The 25,749-nt window shown below is 40.9% G+C and overlaps 1 protein-coding gene across 1 annotated transcript in view; it reads right to left on the minus strand.

Annotated features, from left to right (window-relative positions):
• Positions 1-518: 518 nt before the first annotated feature.
• mocos (molybdenum cofactor sulfurase) overlaps positions 519-25,749 on the minus strand; it is a gene marked incomplete at both ends in the record, with an annotated part of 62,386 nt that continues 37,155 nt past the window's right edge. The window contains 4 exons of the mRNA XM_079568405.1: positions 519-620; positions 1,539-1,646; positions 9,866-10,019; positions 10,249-10,342. Coding sequence (XP_079424531.1) covers positions 519-620; positions 1,539-1,646; positions 9,866-10,019; positions 10,249-10,342 — 458 coding nt within the window. The remainder of the gene's footprint in view (positions 621-1,538; positions 1,647-9,865; positions 10,020-10,248; positions 10,343-25,749) is intronic.

The following is a 25,749-nucleotide window of genomic DNA, read 5'->3' on the forward strand; positions in this document are numbered from 1 at the left end:
CGATTCACTTCCTGTCCCCAATATGCCTGACACAACGCTGAACTCAGGCTCAGGTTAAACAGTCAAAACAGCAGCTCCAGAATGACTTTGGTTTTTATATTAGCCCCGCCTTCCACATGTTTCCTCCTCCAATCACAGAGGACCCGGAGCTTCAGTCTCATTATTCCCATGTTTAAAGTGAAAGTAGCTTCTTCCAAATCCAAGTCCCGTTTGTTCTGCGTGACGTCCTTGAATCGATCCCAGAACAGACGACAAAAGGGCAGAAAAACATGAATTTTCCCACATTTGTTTACAGAATTTTTGCTATTTTTAATTCAAAACATTTTCCCCATTTTTGCCCCATTTTTTACAGAACTTTTCAAAATTTTGCCACAATTTTCTCTCATTTATTCTGCCCTTTTCCCCCTGTGTTTGCCATTTTTTTGACATAGCTCTTCCTTATTTTTGCTATGGTGGGGCTTTAGGGGGCGGGACTCTAGGGCAGGATGTTAGGGGGCGGGGCCTTAGGGGGCGGGGCGTTAGGGGGCGGGGCCGGGCCGGACGCTGGAGCCCCTGCAGAGGAAGGCCGTGGTCCTGGAGTTCTCTGGAAGTCGGTGGCTCAGGTAAACTCCAAACGTCACCTGTGGAAATAAAGCAGATCCTCACTGGCTCCAGCAGGGGGCGCTAAAGATCTTATGTAAGGCCGGGCTCCTCACTGGCTCCAGCAGGGGGCGCTAAAGAAAAACAAAGCTTCAGTTCTTTCTCTGAGCCACAGTGAGTCTAACAAAGCAACATGAGCCTGAGCAGATCAGAAAACCCCTCCAGGAGCAGGAATGGAGGACTTCATCTTTCCCCAATGCTAATGCTAATGCTAATGCTAATGCTAATGCTAATGCTAATGTCGCTGGTCAATAAGCAGGTCATCAGTGTCAGATCAGACTGAGACTCAGGTGTGAGCTCGGTCGTAGAGGGGCGGAGCCAAGCTGGACTCCTCCCTGTGGACTCAAGCTAGCCCCTCCCCCCTGCGTGGCACAGGGGTTGGGTCCATTGTGCATGTTTTAGTTGGTTCCGGGACGGGTTCCAGAACAATCTGCTGTGAGTGCTCCTCGTTCCTCTGGACTTTAGATCATCCAGGACTTTGGCCCCGAGTCCAGATCAATACCTGGCAGAGCAGGCGTGTGTGAAGCACTTAAAGGGGAGGTCTGGAGGAAACACGCTTATATTATATTATATTATATTACAGTATATTATATATTATATTATATGAAGAAACGGATCTGAGACCAGGATGTAAAGAACCTTCACTCAACAGGAAGTCACTCAGAGCTTCATTAGTCTGTGCTGTTTCAGAGCGTGGTGTCCTGCACTGGTCAGCTCCTCCTGTGCCTTGGCCCCTGAGCTCTCACAGAGACAGCAGAGGGTCTCTGGTTCGGGCTCTTGTATTAGTGGTAGTCGTAGCAGTATTGTAGTAGTAGTAGTAGTAGTACTGCAGTAGTAGTAGTAGTAGTAGTAGTAGTAGCAGTATTGTAGTAGTAGTAGTAGTATTGCAGTAGTAGTACCTTGCCTTGGCCCCTGAGCTCGGACAGACTCAGCAGAGGTTCTCGGGTTCGGGCTCCGCTCTCCTGGTCGATGCCGACCATGTGACATCGCCCGCACGGCCCCGACACCTGAACCACAGAGAGGACACTTTAAAGCAGAACTTTCCCTCAGGAACCACAGAGAGGACACTTTAACCACAGAGCAGGAGCTGTTTAAGTCAGGTTTAAACCTCTCGGAGCCGCGTTAGTCGGTTCTAACGCCGACACAGTGTTGTTCCTCCTGCATTATAACGTCTAACGCGGCTCCTCGTTGTTTAATCCGCTTATACCAGGGTCCCACAAACCTAACATTTATAATAAATGTGTTTTTCATTGACTAAAGTCACTAAATCTGCCAGACTACGGGACTATTTTGTGTGGGTTATTAGCCGGTCACTGAAGGCTGGTCTCAGAGCGAGTCATTCTCCGCAGCTATTACGAGGATCTCAGTCAGGCTCAACGACACAACATCAGCACAGAATCACAACACAACAGGACTAACCCGGAAACACTTTTCCCTGGAAGTAAACACCGATATGCGGCACTCGTGGGCACCACTTATTTACCTTTTTTTTGTCACATTATTTGTCTTTTTTTTGTCGTTTTTTTTTGTCGTTTTTTTTTGTCGTTTTTTGTCACATTTTTTGTCACATTTTTGTCTTTTGGTTTTTTTTTGTCATTTTTTGTCATTTTTTTGTCATTTTTTGTCATTTTTTGGTCATTTTTTGTCACATTTTTTATCTTTTTTTTGTCATTTTTTGGTCATTTTTTGTCATTTTTTGTCACATTTTTTATCTTTTTTTTGTCATTTTTTTTTCACATTTTTTATCTTTTTTTTGTCATTTTTTGTTCATTTTTAGTCATTTTTTGTCATTTTTTGTCATTTTTTGTCTTTTTTTTTTTTTTTTTGTCATTTTTTGGCTTTTTTTAAAAAAATTTTTTGTCATTTTTAGTCATTTTTTTGTCTTTTTTTGTCATTTTTTTTGTCATTTTTTTGTCATTTTTTGTCATTTTTTGTCACATTTTTTATCTTTTTTTTGTCATTTTTTGTCATTTTTTGTCATTTTTTGTCATTTTTTGTCATTTTTTTTGTCATTTTTTCTCTTTTTTGGGTCATTTTTTGTCTTTTTTTTTGTCATTTTTTGTCTTTTTTTGTCTTTTTTTTGTCTTTTTTTGTCATTTTTTAGTCATTTTTTGTCTTTTTTTTCTTTTTTTGTCATTTTTTTGTCATTTTTTTGTCATTTTTTTTGTCATTTTTTATCACATTTTTTATCTTTTTTTTGTCATTTTTTGTCATTTTTTGTCATTTTTTGTCATTTTTTGTCATTTTTTTGTCATTTTTTGTCATTTTTTGTCATTTTTTGTCATTTTTTGTCATATTTTTTTTTTTTTTGTCATTTTTTGGCTTTTTTTTTTTTTTTTTTGTGGTCATTTTTAGTCATTTTTTTGTCATTTTTTTGTCATTTTTTTGTCATTTTTTTGTCATTTTTTGTCATTTTTTGTCACATTTTTTATCTTTTTTTTGTCATTTTTTGTCATTTTTTGTCATTTTTTGTCATTTTTGGTCATTTTTTTTTGTCATTTTTTGTCTTTTTTGGGTCATTTTTTGTCTTTTTTTTGTCTTTTTTTGTCATTTTTTGTCATTTTTTGTCTTTTTTTTGTCTTTTTTTGTCATTTTTTAGTCATTTTTTTTCTTTTTTTTCTTTTTTTGTCATTTTTTTGTCATTTTTTTGTCATTTTTTTTTGTCATTTTTTGTCACATTTTTTATCTTTTTTTTGTCATTTTTTGTCATTTTTTGTCTTTTTTTGGTCATTTTTTGTCTTTTTTTTGTCATTTTTTGTCTTTTTTTGTCATTTTTTGTCATTTTTTTGTCATTTTTTGTCATTTTTTTGTCATTTTTTGTCATTTTTTGTCACATTTTTTATCTTTTTTTTGGTCATTTTTTGTCATTTTTTGTCATTTTTTGGTCATTTTTTGTCTTTTTTTGTCATTTTTTTTTTTTTTTTTTGTCTTTTTTTGTCTTTTTTTGTCATTTTTTGTCTTTTTTTTGTCATTTTTTGTCATTTTTTGTCATTTTTTGTCTTTTTTTGTCTTTTTTTTGTCATTTTTTGTCATTTTTTGGTCATTTTTGGTCTTTTTTTGTCATTTTTTTTCTTTTTTTTGTCATTTTTTGTCATTTTTTTGTCTTTTTTTTGTCTTTTTTTGTCATTTTTTTGTCATTTTTTGTCATTTTTTGTCATTTTTTTGTCATTTTTTGTCATTTTTTGTCACATTTTTTATCTTTTTTTTGTCATTTTTTGTCTTTTTTGTGTCACATTTTTTATCTTTTTTTGTCATTTTTTTGTCATTTTTTGTCACATTTTTAATCTTTTTTTTGTCATTTTTTGGTCATTTTTAGTCATTTTTTGTCACATTTTTTATCTTTTTTTTGTCATTTTTTTTCACATTTTTTATCTTTTTTTTGTCATTTTTTGTTCATTTTTTGTCATTTTTTGTCATTTTTTGTCATTTTTTGTCATATTTTTTTTTTTTTTTGTCATTTTTTGGCTTATTTTTTTTTTTTTTTTGTCATTTTTAGTCATTTTTTTGTCTTTTTTTGTCATTTTTTTGTCATTTTTTTGTCATTTTTTGTCATTTTTTGTCACATTTTTTATCTTTTTTTTGTCATTTTTTGTCATTTTTTGTCATTTTTTGTCATTTTTTTGTCATTTTTTGTCTTTTTTGGGTCATTTTTTGTCTTTTTTTTTGTCATTTTTTGTCATTTTTTGTCTTTTTTTTGTCTTTTTTTGTCATTTTTTAGTCATTTTTTGTCTTTTTTTTCTTTTTTTGTCATTTTTTTGTCATTTTTTTGTCATTTTTTTTGTCATTTTTTGTCACATTTTTTATCTTTTTTTTGTCATTTTTTGTCATTTTTTGTCATTTTTTGTCATTTTTTGTCATTTTTTTTGTCATTTTTTGTCTTTTTTGGGTCATTTTTTGTCTTTTTTTGTCATTTTTTGTCTGTTTTTTGTCTTTTTTTGTCATTTTTTAGTCATTTTTTTTCTTTTTTTGTCATTTTTTTGTCATTTTTTTGTCATTTTTTTTGTCATTTTTTGTCACATTTTTTATCTTTTTTTTGTCATTTTTTGTCATTTTTTGTCTTTTTTTGGTCATTTTTTGTCTTTTTTTTGTCATTTTTTGTCTTTTTTTGTCATTTTTTGTCATTTTTTGTCATTTTTTGTCATTTTTTGTCATTTTTTGTCACATTTTTTATCTTTTTTTTTGTCATTTTTTGTCATTTTTTGTCATTTTTTGGTCATTTTTTGTCTTTTTTTGTCATTTTTTGTCATTTTTTGTCATTTTTTTGTCTTTTTTTTGTCTTTTTTTGTCTTTTTTTGTCATTTTTTGTCTTTTTTTTGTCATTTTTTGTCATTTTTTGTCATTTTTTGTCTTTTTTTGTCTTTTTTTGTCATTTTTTGTCATTTTTTGTCATTTTTTGTCATTTTTTTGTCATTTTTTGTCATTTTTTGTCACATTTTTTTTTATTTTTTTGTCATTTTTTGTCATTTTTTGTCATTTTTTGGTCATTTTTGGTCTTTTTTTGTCATTTTTTTTCTTTTTTTTGTCATTTTTTGTCATTTTTTTGTCTTTTTTTTGTCTTTTTTTGTCATTTTTTTGTCATTTTTTGTCATTTTTTGTCATTTTTTTGTCATTTTTTGTCATTTTTTGTCACATTTTTTATCTTTTTTTTGTCATTTTTTGTCTTTTTTGTGTCACATTTTTTATCTTTTTTTGTCATTTTTTTGTCATTTTTTGTCACATTTTTTATCTTTTTTTTGTCATTTTTTGTCTTTTTTTTGTCATTTTTTGTCATTTTTTGTCATTTTTTCGTCTTTTTTTGTCTTTTTTCCTCTTTTTTTTGTCTTTTTTTGTCACATTTTTGGCACATCTTCATCATTGTTTTCGTCTCAGTTCTGTCGCTATTTTCACACCTTTTTTCCAGAAGCTTTTGGATTGGGGTAAAGCCGAGCTGGAGAAAATGTGCTTGGTTCAGGCGGGAGTTCAGGGGTCAACCTGAAGAAACAGCTGCGGTGGAGTCGCTCACACCTGGGCCCCCCCAACTCAAACTTTTATGTTTGACTTTACTAATCCAGACAAAGATGCTTCAATGCAGGATCATTTTATGTACGCCTGAAAATGATGAATAGCCTTAACCGTTTCCAATAGAAATGTAAAGCTCATATGTTATTAACAGTAGCTAACCTAGCTGCTCACTCTCCTCTACAAACATTTAGCAAACACTAAATCCATCTCATACGTTCCTGTCAGTCACTAATAGGGGTTATGCGCTAACGACTTCCGCATTCCGATAAGTGAGTAAATCACTTCCGGTTACCATGTTATTTAATAGGAGCAAGAACTTTTTAGCAGCTGAAAACACTGTCACTTGTTTTACACATTGGAAAACGGGTCAAAACAGCTCCACTACGTAGAGCTGCACATTCTTAGCTGCTCAAATGAGAGATTCCAGGAGTAAAAGTTGCGTATTTATTGAATGCTAACGCTTGTGGGGCCGTAGCTATCATTAAGCTAGCTTTAGCCGCCTCACCCGACGCACTTTATTTAAATTCATGCACTGCCCACGGACGTGTATTTGCATCGTCTGTGATCACAAACAATACACAAGAGCCAGTTTTATTAAAGTATATCCAACAGGAGACTTCGAACTGACGCGTTATTGATGTAACCGGACTTTTACGACAAAACTGGTTTAAACGATGCAGCCTCCGCGGTGGAGCTGCCTGTGCGTCAGGAGCATCTCTCCCCATAAACTGACTACGAAAGACACGGGCACACGCCTCTAACCAGAGAGAAAAGACACGCGCATATGGGTCAGCAATGGGTGTACGTGTCAGGCCATGGTCATGTGCAGATCTTTTCACTGTGAAATCTTCCACAAAGGTTTTACTTTAGGATCGTGAAGAGGAGGCGAGCAGCGCCTTTACCAAACACTTTTGGTTTCGTATTGATCGGTCAAATATTTGCGGAGGTCTTCAAAATTTCGGATTGCAACTGAGCAGCATCCGTGTAATGGAGTTTATTTACGTGCGCCTTTACCAGTTCAGGGGAAACACGCGATGTCTGGCACTTTATAGATCATGGCACAAAATTAAGACGCAGAAGATTTCTTACCGGGCGGTCTCCATGAGCACCACGACATGTGAAGCTTCACGTAGCAAGTCCCGAAGAGCAGCTCCAACCAGGTAAAAGACACCAGCCTCCCACTGTCCACACAGGCGTGTTCAAGTCCAGAGCACCTGCTCCTCCCACAGGCGTGTTCAAGTCCAGAGCACCTGCTCCTCCCACAGGCGTGTTCAAGTCCAGAGCACCTGCTCCTCCCACAGGCGTGTTCAAGTCCAGAGCACCTGCTCCTCCCACAGGCGTGTTCAAGTCCAGAGCACCTGCTCCTCCCGGTGCAGCTCGGTCTTTATGAGAGACGTGAGCTTTTGTCCTCAACTCGGACCTGCACCGACCGCACACTTCCAGATGCGCGTCTGTACAGCATTATCTTTGTTCAACATTTAGCACATTATGTAATAATTTAAATGCATTCATAACTATCATAAAAATATGAAGATTATTTTAACATTCAGAAACTTCAAGTTTTTTCTTTCAAATTGTAGAAACTTAAAAAGTTTCAATGTCACGTCTGCAAAATTAAAGCATATGCTGCACATGACGCACACACAGCTGGAAGAATATATTATGCAATCTTGTTGAACAGTTCAGCAGAGAGCGTTTATAACAAAATACAGGCTTTATTTTCCTCTTGTTTGGAAACAGGCATTACGCACAGGCTATAGTAAATTAAACTAGCCTCGGCCCTACATGAAAAATGATTTCGGAAATGATATAATTGCCTAAATGTAACGTTGTCAGTCGCACCCCAACGGACTTGTCCTAAAGTCATCAAGTCTCGACGCTGATGACTTTCATCAGAGGCAGGCGGTAGTTTGGCTTTTGCAGCTCACATCTGCAGCTGGCCCTGACTGATGCAGATGTGGAGCGGCTGCAGCCGCGCGTCCTGACGCACAGGCAGCTCCACCACGGAGGCTGCATCGATTAAACCAGCTTTGTTTCATAAATTCAGCTTAGCCTTCAGTAAAATATACATACAACATGTGAAAATCGTATCCAGAGGTGTGCGTGTGTGTGTGTGTGTGTGTGTGTGTGTGTGCGTGTGTGCGTGTGCGCGTGTGCGTGTGCGTGTGCGTGTGCGTGTGCGCGTGTGCGTGTGCGCGTGCGCGTGTGTGTGTGTGTGTGTGTGTGTGTGTGTGTGTGTGCGTGTGTGCGTGTGCGCGTGTGCGTGTGCGTGTGCGTGTGCGTGTGCGCGTGTGCGTGTGCGCGTGTGTGTGTGTGTGTGTGTGCGTGTGTGTGTGTGAAAAGGCTTCAGAACAGGCTTAATGCATCTACAGAAGAACAGCCACAGCATCGTAACAGTCCGGTTACATCAATAACGCGTCAGTTCGAAGTCTCCTGTTGGATATACTTTAATAAAACTGGCTCTTGTGTATTGTTTGTGATCACAGACGATGCAAATACACGTCCGTGGGCAGTGCATGAATTTAAATAAAGTGCGTCGGGTGAGACGGCTAAAGCTAGCTTAATGATAGCTACGGCCCCACAAGCGTTAGCATTCAATACCGGGCGGCTCGGTAGCGCAGTGGTTAGTGCTCTCGCTTCACAGCTAGAAGGTCCCGGGTTCGATTCCCACCTGGACGGGGCCTTTCTGTGTGGAGTTTGCATGTTCTCCCTGTGTCTGCGTAGGTTTCCTCCGGGTTCTCCGGTTTCCCCGACCACTAAAAACATGTACAATAGGCCAGGATGAATGATGTGTGAGTGAATGTATGGTGGTGTCAGAGGGTCCGTTGGCGCAGACGTGTGTAGTCGCGAAAGCGCTTCTGACAGTCTCCCCCAGGGGAAACTGAAGCTACAAACGTAGCTTTCCACCACCGAGTATGGAGTGAATGTACAACTGTCTCATGTAAAGCGCTTTGTGACTATATGTCTGTGAAAGGCGCTATATAAATAAAGATCTTCTTCTTCTTCTTCTTCTTCAATAAATACGCAACTTTTACTCCTGGAATCTCTTGTTTGAGCAGCTAAGAATGTGCAGCTCTACGTAGTGGAGCTATTTTGACCCGTTTTCCAATGTGTAAAACAAGTGACAGTGTTTTCAGCTGCTAAAAAGTTCTTGCTCCCATTAAATAACATGGTAACCGGAAGTGATTTACTCACTTATCGGAATGCGGAAGTGGTTAGCGCATAACCCCTATTACGCCTTTATCTGAGTCAGCTGTGTCAGGCGTTGCTATGGCGACGCCACAGCGGAGTGACATCCCAGTGATTTAACTACCGGACTACGTGTGCGGTTACACCAAAATAATGCACCAGCCAATCAGAGTCCAGTATTTAGTTAGTTAGTTAATTTATTTTCTTCGGTCATTATGAACATTTAAATCACATGTCACATGTTTTCCAAAGATCTAAGACGTTATACAATAAGAAAACACAGTAAGAATTAAATCTAAATGATGCCTGACCGAAGGGGTTTAGGCTGAAGTCAAGACTTATTTTGCCTAACCCCTTTTACAAACTGTGACTCTGTGTCCAAAGATGACACATTATACACTTTCTTTAATACCAACCCAGTATTCACCCAGACCATAGATAGAGACGCATTTCTGGACTCGCCCATATATGGTCATTTTTAAAAACAGCTAAGGGTAAAACGGTTTTGAAAATATTTATATTCTTTAATTATTCAAAAACTACTTTAACAAACGCTGAATTATGAATATAGTTTCTACTAAATAATGATGAAGACATGGGGAGGAGCAAAGTGGTTCAACAGCCCATAAATACCTGAATAACGGAGAATGCTAACTTGATGCTACATGTTAGCATCGGGCCGTTTTTTCACTTCTACTGAACAATCTGCTGTGAGAAAACATCCATATGGGCCTGATTTAGACTTGACTTTATTTATGTGATAAATAAGTTGATATTCCACCAGAAAATGGCAAAAAAGAGGGAAATTTGTGTTTCTCTAAAGATTCTATTTTCCCCCTATGCGAGGCCACGCCCCCTTCTATGACGAGATGGTATATTGCATGTTAATGAACACACAGGGTAAAGTAGTTCCTGATCCTGATCCTGAACCTCAGAGTAAAACATGTATAACAGGTTTATGTCTCTTTAAATCATCATAATGAGACTCATTAAGGAGCCGTGAACTCCAGAGTTTCCTGAACGTCTCTTTTCTCACCGTGAATCGAGCGTCGCCGATGGAAACGTGCGACCACTGGTCCTCCTCGAACGCCCCGCCCCCTCCCGACAACACCAGGTTACCACGGAAACGGCTGATGATGTTCTGCACGTCGAGGACGGAGGAGGACACGCCTCCACTCAGGTCCTCCTGCCTGAAGAGGAGAGAATAAAGAGGGTGAGAGGAGGAGAGGAGGAGAGGAGAGAGGGGGAGAGGAGAGAGGAGAGAGAAGAAGAGGAGGATAAAGAGTGAGGAGATGATGAGGAGCAGAGAGAACACACAGAGCGACAGGAAAAGAGTAAATTGTAGTAATCTGTGGGACTCGGAGACTTCCTGAGCTGCCGTGACTCATTGATTCATGAATGAGACGTTTTCTTCCAAACCTTCGCTGAACGAGGCGCTGAAGACGCTCCACGCTGGCGCCGTTTATCATCAAGTACTGAGCCTCATTCACCAGCGAGAGCGAGAGCGAGGAGGAGGAGGCGTCGGAGGAGGCGGAGGCGTCGGAGGAGGCGGAGGCGTCAGCGGCGGCGGCACCGGCGGCGGCGGCTGCAGAGAGAGCACATTTCAGACGAGCGCTCGCATTCACGTCCAAACTGGGAAGTGCAGTCATCAAGGGGCGGCGGGCGGTGGAGAGGCTGCAGGTGGAGGGGCTGCAGGTGCCTCGTGCTCGGGGAAGTGTGGGTACTCCAAACTAATCCTATCAATACTCTTTATTTATACATTCTGGAACGATCTGGACCTGATTTATTTACAAGTGAAGCCGCCCGGAGCCGCTCCCACATTACAGATGAAGCTCTGATCCATAGTGTTCTCAAACATCCGATACTGAACCGATACCAGGTTTGGCTCTTTCTGTTTCCTAAAAGTGAAAATGCTTTTTGTCATTTTGAAGAAAAGAACCTGGAGGATGAAACACTGAGTTAGTTTTAAACTCTGCAAACACAGGGTCCGTGTGAGCTCAGCCTCAGTTTGAACTGTAGTTTATGAAACGCTGTGAAAGAACGACTGAAGTTCTGATGAAGTTACTGGTTTTATGAGCGTGACCTAAGTCTTATATTCAGAGACGTCAGTGGAGAAAAGCCCAGTGATCCGTGTGTTTTTCCTTTAGTTTATTCCTCCATATATTTGCCTGATGTAATGTGTGCAGGACTGAAGAAAAGAGGAAGATTCACTTTGAAGAAAGTCTCTTGGCATTCGTTAATATCGGCCGATACTCAAACCCCCAGTATCGGTATCGGTGCATGTCTGACCCACACTGCAGCGCTGGAGCAGAGTTCACTGATGACACATTTAGATTTTATTCTTCTTTGACTGTAAACATCACACACTTCCATAAAGTCCACACTGCAAAAAGTGGATCTAAGCAAGTAAAAAATGTCTTACTTTAAGAAATAACTTCTTATTTTTTACCTAAAAAGTAATAATGTCTCACTGAGCAAAGTTTTCTTGTTCAGATTTATTTGCTAAAAACATGATAATTTTTCTTGTAACAAGAAAGAAAAACTGTTTGAATCTTCTTCAGTTTTAGACAAAGAAAAACTCAGATCAACAGCTCTTAATGTAAGAACTGCTTCTCACAGAGAGATAACACATTCCATTCTTTAAAGTGGGCGGCTCGGTGGCACAGCGGTTAGAGCCTCAGCTTCACAGCTCGAAGGTCCTGGGTTCGATTCCCACCAGGACGGGGCCTTTCTGTGTGGAGCATGTTCTCCCTGTGTCTGCCACTAAAACATGTACAATAGGTGAATCCTCCAGCAGGTGATTCTGACCATCAGCCTGGCTCCACATCATGGAGGCGGGTCTCCGGGCAATACTTTCCTTAAATATTAGTGTTTATTAACAACATTTTACTTAAATCAAGCAACATTTAACATTTGTTTTCCTTAAATGATTCCATTTTCTGATGACATTTTGCTTAATTCTAGATATTTATTTGCTTAAATTTAGTGTTTCTTTCTTGTTTTATGAAGAGAAAAATATTCTCGAAATAAGAATTCTTAGCAAGAAAAAAACACTGACCCCATTGGCAGAAGCTTTTCCTTAAAACAAAACAAATTGTCTTATTTTAAGATTTTTATCCTTGTTTTTAGTCGGGCACTTTTTGCAGTGCAGGACACGTTTACAACAAAACAGCCGTGGCCACAGGCTCTTTGTGTTGGATTATTATTCTGTTCCTGCACGAGTGAGGAGGACGTTCATGGAGATGGAGGTGATGATGATGATGATGGAGGTGATGATGATGGTGATGGAGGTGATGATGATGGTGATGGAGGTGATGATGATGGTGATGGAGGTGATGATGATGGTGATGGAGGTGATGATGATGATGATGGAGGTGATGATGATGATGATGGAGGTGATGATGATGATGATGGAGGTGATGATGATGGTGATGGAGGTGATGATGATGGTGATGGAGGTGATGATGATGGTGATGGAGGTGATGATGATGATGATGGAGGTGATGATGATGATGATGGAGGTGATGATGATGGTGATGGAGGTGATGATGATGGTGATGGAGGTGATGATGATGATGATGGAGGTGATGATGATGATGATGGAGGTGATGATGATGGTGATGGAGGTGATGATGATGGTGATGGAGGTGATGATGATGGTGATGGAGGTGATGATGATGGTGATGGAGGTGATGATGATGGTGATGGAGGTGATGATGATGGTGATGGAGGTGATGATGATGGTGATGGAGGTGATGATGATGGTGATGGAGGTGATGATGATGATGATGGAGGTGATGATGATGATGATGGAGGTGATGATGATGATGATGGAGGTGATGATGATGATGATGGAGGTGATGATGATGGTGATGGAGGTGATGATGATGGTGATGGAGGTGATGATGATGATGATGGAGGTGATGATGATGATGATGGAGGTGATGATGATGATGATGGAGGTGATGATGATGGTGATGGAGGTGATGATGATGGTGATGGAGGTGATGATGATGGTGATGGAGGTGATGATGATGGTGATGGAGGTGATGATGATGGTGATGGAGGTGATGATGATGGTGATGGAGGTGATGATGATGGTGATGGAGGTGATGATGATGGTGATGGAGGTGATGATGATGGTGATGGAGGTGATGATGATGATGATGGAGGTGATGATGATGATGATGGAGGTGATGATGATGATGATGGAGGTGATGATGATGGTGATGGAGGTGATGATGATGGTGATGGAGGTGATGATGATGGTGATGGAGGTGATGATGATGGTGATGGAGGTGATGATGATGATGATGGAGGTGATGATGATGATGGAGGTGATGATGATGGTGATGGAGGTGATGATGATGATGATGGAGGTGATGATGATGGTGATGGAGGTGATGATGATGGTGATGGAGGTGATGATGATGGTGATGGAGGTGATGATGATGGTGATGGAGGTGATGATGATGGTGATGGAGGTGATGATGATGATGATGGAGGTGATGATGATGATGATGGAGGTGATGATGATGATGATGGAGGTGATGATGATGGTGATGGAGGTGATGATGATGGTGATGGAGGTGATGATGATGATGATGGAGGTGATGATGATGGTGATGGAGGTGATGATGATGATGGTGATGGAGGTGATGATGATGATGATGGAGGTGATGATGATGGTGATGGAGGTGATGATGATGGTGATGGAGGTGATGATGATGATGGTGATGGAGGTGATGATGATGATGATGGAGGTGATGATGATGGTGATGGAGGTGATGATGATGGTGATGGAGGTGATGATGATGGTGATGGAGGTGATGATGATGGTGATGGAGGTGATGATGATGGTGATGGAGGTGATGATGATGATGATGGAGGTGATGATGATGATGATGGAGGTGATGATGATGATGATGGAGGTGATGATGATGGTGATGGAGGTGATGATGATGGTGATGGAGGTGATGATGATGATGATGGAGGTGATGATGATGGTGATGGAGGTGATGATGATGGTGATGGAGGTGATGATGATGGTGATGGAGGTGATGATGATGGTGATGGAGGTGATGATGATGGTGATGGAGGTGATGATGATGGTGATGGAGGTGATGATGATGGTGATGGAGGTGATGATGATGGTGATGGAGGTGATGATGATGATGATGGAGGTGATGATGATGATGATGGAGGTGATGATGATGATGATGGAGGTGATGATGATGGTGATGGAGGTGATGATGATGGTGATGGAGGTGATGATGATGGTGATGGAGGTGATGATGATGGTGATGGAGGTGATGATGATGGTGATGGAGGTGATGATGATGGTGATGGAGGTGATGATGATGGTGATGGAGGTGATGATGATGGTGATGGAGGTGATGATGATGATGATGGAGGTGATGATGATGGTGATGGAGGTGATGATGATGGTGATGGAGGTGATGATGATGGTGATGGAGGTGATGATGATGGTGATGGAGGTGATGATGATGATGATGGAGGTGATGATGATGATGATGGAGGTGATGATGATGATGATGGAGGTGATGATGATGGTGATGGAGGTGATGATGATGGTGATGGAGGTGATGATGATGGTGATGGAGGTGATGATGATGGTGATGGAGGTGATGATGATGGTGATGGAGGTGATGATGATGGTGATGGAGGTGATGATGATGGTGATGGAGGTGATGATGATGATGATGGAGGTGATGATGATGATGATGGAGGTGATGATGATGGTGATGGAGGTGATGATGATGGTGATGGAGGTGATGATGATGGTGATGGAGGTGATGATGATGGTGATGGAGGTGATGATGATGGTGATGGAGGTGATGATGATGGTGATGGAGGTGATGATGATGGTGATGGAGGTGATGATGATGGTGATGGAGGTGATGATGATGGTGATGGAGGTGATGATGATGGTGATGGAGGTGATGATGATGGTGATGGAGGTTAATGAGGACAGGACCTTCAGCATGAGGAGAACGTGTGAATCCAAACACTTCTTTCCGAAGCGTTGAGTCTGACTCACATCTGTCGGTCGGTTTGTGAAGCGTGTGTTTGCTTTGGTCCTGCGTGTTCTTCTGCAGAGGCAGGATAATGACCAGGCCATTTCAGACAGACAGGTGCCACTTTACACCTCCACCTGCTCCAGCTGCTCCAGCTGCTGCTGCTGCTGCTGCTGCTGCTGCTGCTGCTGCTGCTGCTGCTGCAGAGGCGTCAGAATCACATCCTTCAGGAACATGTGTCTCATTATTTACTCAGAGACGCCTGGACTCACTCACGTGTTTGAGCCGCAGGTCAGACACTCGTGTCCAGGCGACGGTCGGCACGACTGCAGCTGCAGAGACTCAAGGTCAGGCCTTTAAAGCCACAGAGTCTGAACTGCTGAGGTTTAAAGCCACAGACTCTCCTCAAACTGTGAGGTTTAAAGCCACAGACTCTGAAGTTTAAAGCCACAGACTCTGAGGTTTAAAGCCACAGACTCTCCTCAAACTGCTGAGGTTTAAAGCCACAGACTCTGAAGTTTAAAGCCACAGACTCTGAGGTTTAAAGCCACAGACTCTCCTCAAACTGCTGAGGTTTAAAGCCACAGACTCTGAGGTTAAAGCCACAGACTCTGAGGTTTAAAGCCACAGACTCTGAGGTTAAAGCCACAGACTCTGAGGTTAAAGCCACAGACTCTGAGGTTAAAGCCACAGACTCTGAGGTTTAAAGCCTCACAGACCCTGAGGTTTAAAGCCACAGACTCTGAGGTTTAAAGCCACAGACTCTGAGGTTTAAAGCCTCACAGACCCTGAGGTTTAAAGCCACAGACTCTGAGGTTTAAAGCCTCAGACTCTGAGGTTAAAGCCACAGAGTCTGAGGTTAAAGCCACAGACTCTGAGGTTTAAAGCCTCAGACTCTGAGGTTTAAAGCCTCACAGACCCTGAGGTTTAAAGCCACAGACTCTGAGGTTTAAAGCCTCAGACTCTGAGGTTAAAGCCACAGACTCTGAGGTTTAAAGCCTCAGACTCTGAGGTTAAAGCCACAGACTCTGAGGTTTAAAGCCACAGACTCTGAGGTTAAAGCCACACAGACTCTGAGGTTAAAGCCACAGACTCTGAGGTTTAAAGCCACAGACTCTGAGGTTTAAAGCCACAGACTCTGAGGTTTAAAGCCACAGACTCTGAGGTTTAAAGCCACAGACTCTGAGGTTAAAGCCACAGACTCTGAGGTTTAAAGCCACAGACTCTGAGGTTTAAAGCCACAGACTCTGAGGTTTAAAGCCACAGACTCTGAGGTTTAAAGCCACAGACTCTGAGGTTTAAAGCCACAGACTCTGAAGTTAAAGCCACAGAGTCTGAGGTTTAAAGCCACAGACTCTGAGGTTAAAGCCACAGAGTCTGAGGTTTAAAGCCACAGACTCTGAGGTTAAAGCCACAGAGTCTGAGGTTTAAAGCCACAGACTCTGAGGTTAAAGCCACAGAGTCTGAGGTTTAAAGCCACAGACTCTGAGGTTTAAAGCCACAGACTCTGAGGTTAAAGCCACAGACTCTGAGGTTTAAAGCCACAGACTCTGAGGTTAAAGCCACAGAGTCTGAGGTTTAAAGCCACAGACTCTGAGGTTAAAGCCACAGAGTCTGAGGTTTAAAGCCACAGACTCTGAGGTTTAAAGCCACAGACTCTGAGGTTAAAGCCACAGACTCTGAGGTTTAAAGCCACAGACTCTGAGGTTTAAAGCCACAGACTCTGAGGTTTAAAGCCTCAGACTCTGAGGTTAAAGCCACAGACTCTGAGGTTTAAAGCCTCAGACTCTGAAGTTTAAAGCCACAGACTCTGAAGTTTAAAGCCTCACAGACTCTGAGGTTTAAAGCCACAGACTCTGAGGTTTAAAGCCTCAGACTCTGAAGTTTAAAGCCTCACAGACTCTGAGGTTTAAAGCCACAGAGTCTGAGGTTAAAGCCACAGACTCTGAGGTTAAAGCCACAGACTCTGAGGTTTAAAGCCACAGACTCTGAGGTTTAAAGCCTCAGACTCTGAAGTTTAAAGCCTCACAGACTCTGAGGTTTAAAGCCACAGACTCTGAGGTTAAAGCCACAGACTCTGAGGTTAAAGCCACAGACTCTGAGGTTTAAAGCCACACAGACTCTGAGGTTTAAAGCCTCAGACTCTGAGGTTAAAGCCACAGACTCTGAGGTTTAAAGCCACACAGACTCTCTTTAAAGAAACAGGCCAGCGTTTTTCCACACTGAGATATGTTCTTACCTGAGCTGTGACGAGTTCTTTAGGACCTGTCTGATCTTCAGTCACGTAAACACAGCGCAGACGGCGTTAGCATTTAGCCTCTCCCTCTCTATAGTGTTAGCATTTAGCCTCTCCCTCTCTCCTCTATAGCTCCAAAACAGGTCAAGATAGAAGCTACCAAGCTCTTCCACGTTTTCCCTATTTAAATATGGTTACGTGAAGTGTTCCACTACAAAGTATAATTACACACAATTAAACAATGTGGATTTTCTAAGCGGATAAAAGGGGGGACTATATTGTAAGAGTAATAATACCAGGAGTAGTTTGGCATCCGCACAGTAAAGTGAAGATTACTGCGCGGATTTCGAACTTCATGTAACCATATTTAAATAGGGAAAACGTGGAAGAGCTTGGTAGCTTCTATCTTGACCTGTTTTGGAGCTATAGAGGAGAGAGGGAGAGGCTAAATGCTAACGCCGTCTGCGCTGTGTTTACGTGACTGAAGATCAGACAGGTCCTAAAGAACTCGTCACAGCTCAGGTAAGAACATATCTCAGGATGTAAAAACGCTGGCCTGTTCCTTTAAACTGCTGAGGTTTAAAGCCACAGACTCTCAGGTTCGGGTCTGACTCAGATCTGGGATGATTTACAGTAGAAACTGTGACTCGGGAGATGGATTCACAGCGTGATGAGAGTCGGGGGTGAGGATGAGGCGGCGCCGAGAGTGATGAGGCGCCGAGAGTGATGAGGCGCAGAGAGTGATGCGTTCAGGGTCAAAGAGGCCGTTTCTGCTGCGCTCGACTGAGACGATGTGAGGCGACTGTCAAACACCAGGAAACATCAGGAAAACATCAGGAAACATCAGGACCAGAGCCCCGGGGTGAACGTCCCCACAGTAGTTTGACTCTGACCTCTGACCTCAGACTCAGTGAAGCTTCTGTGTCCCTCAGATCCATATGAGGAAAAATGTGTTGAAGTTTTTGCTCCAATAGAAAAATCCATCCATTTTCTTCCACGTGTCCGGGTGGTGGGGGCGGCTGTTGCACCGGCCCCTTATGGCGCCCCCTGCAGGTGGTGGGTCCACAGAAGGACCACCTCATGGTCACCTACAGGACCGGTCTATGTCAGACCCTACAGGGCACGAGGCCCCGACAACAGAGCTCCAGGATCATTCAGCTCAAACCCCCCCCCCCCTCCTAAAGTAGCTTTAGTTCATTATTAAAGGGGGGGTCAAGCTTTCCATCATGTTATTCTGTCACTCCCTCATTAAAAACATGCCTGAAGTGTTGCCTTGGCACATTCACGTATTTCTGAGTCATCACCAAAGTTTCACATCCACACATCAGGTGACACTTATTCATCCACACTGCAAAAAGTACCCGACTAAAGACAAAGAAAAAAAATCTTAAAATTAGACATTTTGTTTTGTTTTAAGGAAAAAATTCTGCCAATGGGGTCAGCACTTTTTTCTTGCTAAGAATTCTTATTTCTAGAATATTTTTTTCTTCATAAAACAAGAAAAAAACACTAAATTTAAGCAAATAAACAGATAGAATTAAGCAAAATGTCCTCAGGAAATGGAATAATTTAAGGAAAACGTGAAAAATTGTGGGTATTTGACTTAAATGTTGCTTGATTTAAGTAAAATGTTCTAAATTACACACATTTTTGAGCAAAATGTTCTTAATAAATACTAATATTTAGGATTCACCTATTGTACATGTTTTCAGTGGTAGACACGGGGAGAACATGCTCCACACAGAGAGGCCCCGTCCTGGTGGGAATCGAACCCGGGACCTTCGAGCTGTGAAGCTGAGGCTCTAACCGCTGTGCCACCGAGCTGCCCACTTTCTCTCTGTGAGAAGCAGTTCTTACATTAAGAGCTGTTGATCTGAGTTTGTCTTTGTCTAAAACTGAAGAAGATTCAAAACGTTTTTCTTTCTTGTTAGAAGAAAAATCATCATGTTTTTAGCAAATTTATCTGAACAAGAAATGGCTGGATTTTATTTCCTAAAATAAGATTTTTTTTCTCAAGAAAACTTTGCTCAATGAGACATTTTTACTTTTTATGGAACAAATAAGAACTTATTTCTTAAAGTAAGACATTTTTTACTTGCTTAGAATCCACTTCTCTGAGATTGATCCAGGAAGTGTCTGGTGTTTCCCACGCTCATTCATTCACAAATACTGACAGGTTTGGTATCCACGTGTAGCAGGAAAGGCTGTGATCCAAATATGGTCATTTCCTTTGTGGCGACAGCAGCGGTTACAGAGACACTGAAGTGTAGATGTTCCTCCTGTTTCTCATCACAATAAATCACGTCCTTAAAAGGCGTTTTGGAAAAGGATCCCGTTTGGCCGTTTGACGCTGCGGAAAATCAAACTCATATATTTCCATCTTTGCCAAATCTGTTCAAACGTGTCGGAGTTTCTTCAGTTTTGGCAAAATCCAAACCTGGCAAAGGCAGAGAAACGTTTATCCACAAAGACGCAGAGAAGATCAGATTCTTTCAGCAGGAGAAGAAAATAAGTCTGTGCTTTTATTATGTGACATATTAGTTCCCAGTGGTGGAAAGTAATGAAGTAAAACTACAAATCTGAGGTACTTTTACTTTACCTTTTATGATGACTTTTTACTTTTACTTCACTACATCTTTGATTTGGAGTTAAAATAAAAGTCCTGTGATTTAAACACATTCAGACCTTTAGATACTTTTTTAGTTTTACTGCAGTAAATGTGTTGCTCTGTTGGTTCCAAAGCTCAGAGGGATTTTGGATCTGGTTTAAGAAGAATAAAGAATAAACTTGATAAAAATTCCTTTTTTGGGGGTTCAAAGAAATGGACTTTGCAGAATCTGGGAAATACTTTTAAAATAAGTGAAATAGTTAAACTTCTCCACGAGCCGTTATTAAAGTCGGGGAAGTCGGACATTTTAGCCGCTCTTTTGACTGTGATTATCTCAGATTCACATTTCTCTTTAACCTCTTAACTCCCGCCTGAACTGAGACTGAACTGTAATTTCTCCATCTGTGAGATCAATAAAGTATTATCTTATCTTATCTTATCTTATAGCTTTACCCAAATCCTGTAGGCCAGCCTCATTTGAAAGCTAAGATCTACAAAACTCATCTGATCTTTTTCCTCACGTCATCAGATTATTTCCCTATCATTTTTTGGGGGGGTTCAACTCATTTTTGTACCTTTTCTGTACATTTTTTGTCAAATTGTTTGTAATTTTTTTGCCACTTTTTTCATCACTTTTCTTGTCAATTTTTTGCCACTTTTTTGCTATTTTTTCGTCTTTTTTTGTCCTTTTTTTGTCCTTTTTTTGTCAGTTTTCTGTCCATTTTTTGTCCGTTTTTTGTCTAAGTTTTCTCACTTTTTTGTCACATCTTCATCATTCTTTTCGTCTCATTTCTGTCGTTATTTTCTCACCTTTTTTCCAGAAGCTTCTGGATTGGGGTAAAGCCAAAGGGGAAAGCTAAGATCTAGAAAAAAACTCATCTGAATGGATCTGTTTCCTCACGTCATCAGATTTTTCTCCCATCATTTTTTGGGGGGCTTTCAACTCATTTTTGTACATTTTTTGTCAAATTGTTTGTAATTTTTTTTGCCACTTTTTTGTCACTTTCTGTCATTTTTTCGTTATTTTTTGTCAATTTTTTGTCCGTTTTTTGTCAGTTTTTTGTCAGTTTTTTGTCTGTTTTTTGTCAATTTTTTGTCAGTTTTTTGTCAATTTTTTGTCAGTTTTTTGTCTGTTTTTTGTCTGTTTTTTGCCTGTTTTTTGTCAATTTTTTGTCAATTTTGTGTCCATTTTTTGTCCGTTTTTTGTCCACTTTTTATCAGTTTTTTGCCAGTTTTTTGTCACATCTTCATCCTTGTTTTCATCTCAGTTCTGTTGTTATTTTCTCACCTTTTTTCCAGAAGCTTTTGGATTGGGGTAAAGCCAAACTGGAGAGAATGTGCTCGGTTCAGGTGGGAGTTAAGGGTTAAAACAGTGTGAACAGTGTGGTTCGGAGCGAGTTCTGAAGAAAAACCAAGGCGCATTTACATAATAAATGTGTCATATTGAAGCACACAGGGGGAAGCACCTTCTCCACATAAAACATACACAGTCTCTTTGTAACTGCCACACTTTCCTTTCACTTTGTTTTCTATGTATTGTTATGTTATTATGGTTGAGTGCCACCAGAGGGCGCTGTGTCGCTAAAGCCAGTTTTCGTCTGCAGAGTAGAGGTTCATTATCATAAGAAGAAGAAGAAGCATGATAGACACAAGGTAAAAGTTTAACAAGAAACAAACTAAATAAGAAGAAAGCTGAAGCTAGTTATTTTGATTTGCCAATTGTCTTTATTTTTCTTGAAGCTAATTATCGTCTGTGTTTTCTAGTTTTCACAGTGTGTTTATTAAAGGGGGCCTATTATGCAAAATCGACTTTTTCAAGCTTTACATCATGTTATTAAGTCATTCCCTCATTAAAACCATGCCTGAAGTGTTGCCTTGGCACATTCACGTATTTTCGAGTAATCTGTAGAAACTCTGATGGCGGCCATTTTAGGGATAAAACGCCTGATTCCTTCAGGAAACGCCCTCGACCTCCAGGATACGCCTCCGACCTTTCGTCACCAGCCGAGTAACCAACCACTGCCCCTCAGCAGAACCCCCTCCCCGCAGTGTCTAGCCCTAAGATGTAAACAGAGTCATCATGGATGATTAGCTTCATGTGTTGTGAACCGGAGCCACAGCAGACTTTTACAAAGACACACATCAGTGTTTCTGTTACCGAAACACCCAGGATTAAAACCGGTGACAAGAACACTTATTTCAGTGTCTGGTTCTGCGCTGGGCCTTGATGATGCACAGAGCCTCCGGAGAAAGCTAATGCTAAGCTAAACCTCGAGTCATCACGTGAAAACGAGAGATATGCACAAATAAAGTCAATAAAACCACCACACACATAAAGAACCGTTTAACAATGATCACACACGGAGCCAGGCTTGTTGATTTGGAAGTTTATTGCTCACATTTCATCTACAATGGGTCATAGCCGAGTGGTTTTCTCCCGGAGCTAACAAGCTAGCCGCGACAAGCTAACGGGAAAATTCACTGAATACAAGCATATTATGCATTGAAAACGTCACTAAAACAGGCAACTGCTTGAAGCAGCCTTTATGATGATCACACACGGAGCCTGGCTTGTTGATTGTGTAGTTTATTGCTCACATTTCATCTACAGTGAGTCGTAGCCGAGTGGTTTCTCTCGGAGCTAAGGCACTATTAGCCGCGTCAAGCTAACAACCTTCACCTTCACAACATTCATTGAAAACAGGCAGCATATTATGCACAAATAACGTCAATAAAGCAGCAACTACTCGAAGCAGCCTTTACGATGATCACACAATGAGCCTGGCTTTACACATTTGTGGTTTATTGCAGACTTTTCATCAACAATGAGCTGTAGTCGATTATAACAAGCTAACGGGTAACCTCGAAAAACCATTGTCCACTTGCACAGATAATGTCCGTCTTTGAATCGTATGGGCTCCTGCAGATCCTGGTGTCGTCCATGGGGGTATATTTAGAGATCCATAGGGCATGGCAGATGCAAAGAGATAGCCTCCAAACAGCAGTTATTTTTCAGGCAAGAGCCCCTTCCAAGCGTCCGGTGTGGAAGGTTTGTTTCCAAATAATATCCTGTGTGGCCATTGTTCACAAAGTGATAAACAGTAGGTCCTTTCCAACAATAAAAATTAAAATGCACCGATCGTAGTTTCAATACTTGAGACAACGAGCGGAGTGTTGTTGTGATGCCACAGACAGCGTGTGGAGGGGGCGTGTCGGAAAGGGTCAGAGGTTCTTAAAGAGACAGAGGCCTATTTCAAGTCATTTGCTAACGCCATTTTGAAAGAGCAATTTTATACAAGGCAGTTATTCTAATTTACTGCATTGACAGACCAACAGAAGGTTTCGTCATCATTGTAGTGTCCTATAGACTGGTGCTATGTGGCTGAAAAAAGCATAATACCCCCTCTTTAAGATGAAGAGAATAAATTCATCAGTAGAGAAAGTGTCTGTCGTACCAGGAGGAATTACACTCTTAATAGAATCTGATCTGGTCTTAACTGACGTTTACATAAATATACTGTAAATATATTATATATCTGACGGATAAAACTGAGACGTGGAGAAACGAGACACAAACGTCTCTCCTTGATTTATAAAGAGCCGTCGTCAGTCGCTCAGAGCGTCTCCTCTGTGACGCCTTTATCCAGTCGTGTTTGCAGGATCGTGTTTGCAGGATCGTGTTTGCAGGATCGTGTTTGTGGGGGATCGCGCTGCGTTCGAGGCCGCGCAGGAGCCGCTCATTATTCACTTCATTCATGAACCAGCTTCAAATGAAAAGGGAAAAACGCTCGTGTCGCTTGTTAAATATGACTCCGGGACTAAAGAGCCGCTCTGGAACCACAGAACACACGGCAGAAGCGAAATCTCTAAAGCATGATCATACAGAGCCTCTGGAAAGTATTCATACACCTTGAGCTTTTGCACATTTTGTCATGTTTACAGCCCTAAACATGAAGATTTTATTTTGATTTTTTTACTGAACGTTCACACACAAGTAACCGACGACTGTGGAATGGTTCAATAAAAACATATTAATGTGTTAGAATGGCCCAGTCACAGTCCTGACCTAAATCCTATTGAAAATCTGTGGAATAATCTGAAAACTGCTGTTCACAAACGCTCTCCTTCTAATGTGACAGAGCTGGAGTTGTTTTGTAAAGAGGAATGGGCTAAAATGTCAGTCTCTACATGTGCTAATCTTGTAGAGTCAAACCACAAAAGACTTTCTGCTGTTATTGCAGTAAAAGGAGGTTCCACAAAGTATTCATTCATCTGTATGATACTTATGCACGCCCCACTTTTCACTTTTTTGAAAAATAACAGAATCATGTATCATTTTGCTTTCACTTCACAGTCGTCTGTTACTTGTGTGTGAACGTTCAGTAAAAAAAATCAAAATAAAATCGTTATGTTTAGGGTTGAAAACATGACAAAATGTGCAAAAGTTCAAGGTGTATGAATACTTTCCAGAGGCTCTGTATGTGGATGTATTGGCTTGTTGCACAATGTGGCTACGCTAGTTCCTCTGAGCTGAAGTTGTGGGCGCTAGTACTTCCTGTTTGTATTCATTTCCATTAAGATGAGCTTCGACCCGTTCGAATCATGGTATTTCCTACAGTTCCTGGTAGACGATCACTTCCTGCAGGTTAACGAGTTGCTGTACAGAGTAAATATTTATGTTTATAAGGATCAGTGAGTTGAAGCTAAAGGCTAACATTAACTTCATGCATTAACCCCTTAACTCCCACCTGAACCGAGCACATTTTCTCCAGTTTGGCTTTACCCCCAGTCCAAAAGCTTCTGGAAAAAAGCTGAGAAAAAAGCGACACAACTGAGACGAAAACAAGGATGGAAATGTGACAAAAAAGTGACGCAAAATTTGACAAAAAATGACAAAATTTTGACAAAAAAAATACGAAAAATTGACAAAAAATTCTACAAAAAAAGGACAAAAAAGGACAAAAAATGACAAAAATGTGATAAAAAAATGACAAAAAAGCTACAAAATGAGTGGAAACCCCCCCCCAAAAAGATGGAAAAAAATCTGATGACGTGACGAAAAAGATCCATTTAGATGAGTTTTGTAGGTCTTAGCTTTCAAATGAGGCGTTACACTGGCCTACAGGATTTGGGTAAAGCTGAACTGGAGAAAATGCTCTCGGTTCAGGCGGGAGTTAAGAGGTTAAACATTTGAAATAGTGCGTTTATTCAGTTCTTTCATAGCATGTTAGCCTTTAGCTTCAAGACAAACTATCGATCCTTTATGATCACAGGCGTCTCCTCTGAACTCATCAAGATTTGAACACAGTAAATGATCGTCTACCGGGAACTCACCGCCCACAACGTAATCTTTAGAAAATATGTCCAGGAAAAGAAAACAGACAGGAAGTCCAGGCGCTCACACCTTCAGGTCAGAGGAACTAGCATAGCCACACCGTGCAACAAGCCAATTCACCCTTTGGGGCCATCGCCATGACAACTCAAATGTGGTGACGGGTCAAAAGAGTTACAGGTCTATGTGGTGGAACGAGGCTCTGACCACAAGCAACACCTTGACCACGGGCCCATCTAAGAAGAACAAAAAGCCCCGACCACACGACCATGGAGAGCGGCTGAGCTTCTAAAAACACGGGCAGGCTGATGTATCTGAAACCACAAGAGACTGGGGAAAGGTTCACTTCGAGTTTAAGCGCAGAATGTTCTGGAATATGTAAAACAACAGATGTGCTGACGTGTGTAACATGACGTATGAGATCTTTGATGTTACTGTTTAAAATGTAAACCTCGCCCAGCGTTCCTCAGACCATCGGGTCAACTTATTGGTCAGGGGTGTCCAAACTTTTTTCCCGTGGGGCCGCATACTGAAGCGTACACAGGGTGAAGGGCCATAAATTGGTGGTTAGTTAGCTCTGTCTCACAGTACAAGGTTAGTTGTTTGGTTAGAATTGTGTAGAATTATTACATTTCAAATAAAAAGGACTATCTCTGATGATGTGTCCCGATTCAGCAAGAAGGCAGAGGGCCACCAAAAATTGGGC

This window comes from Gobius niger (genome assembly GCF_951799975.1).
Source record: "Gobius niger genome assembly, chromosome: 12".
Taxonomy (NCBI): domain Eukaryota; kingdom Metazoa; phylum Chordata; class Actinopteri; order Gobiiformes; family Gobiidae; genus Gobius; species Gobius niger.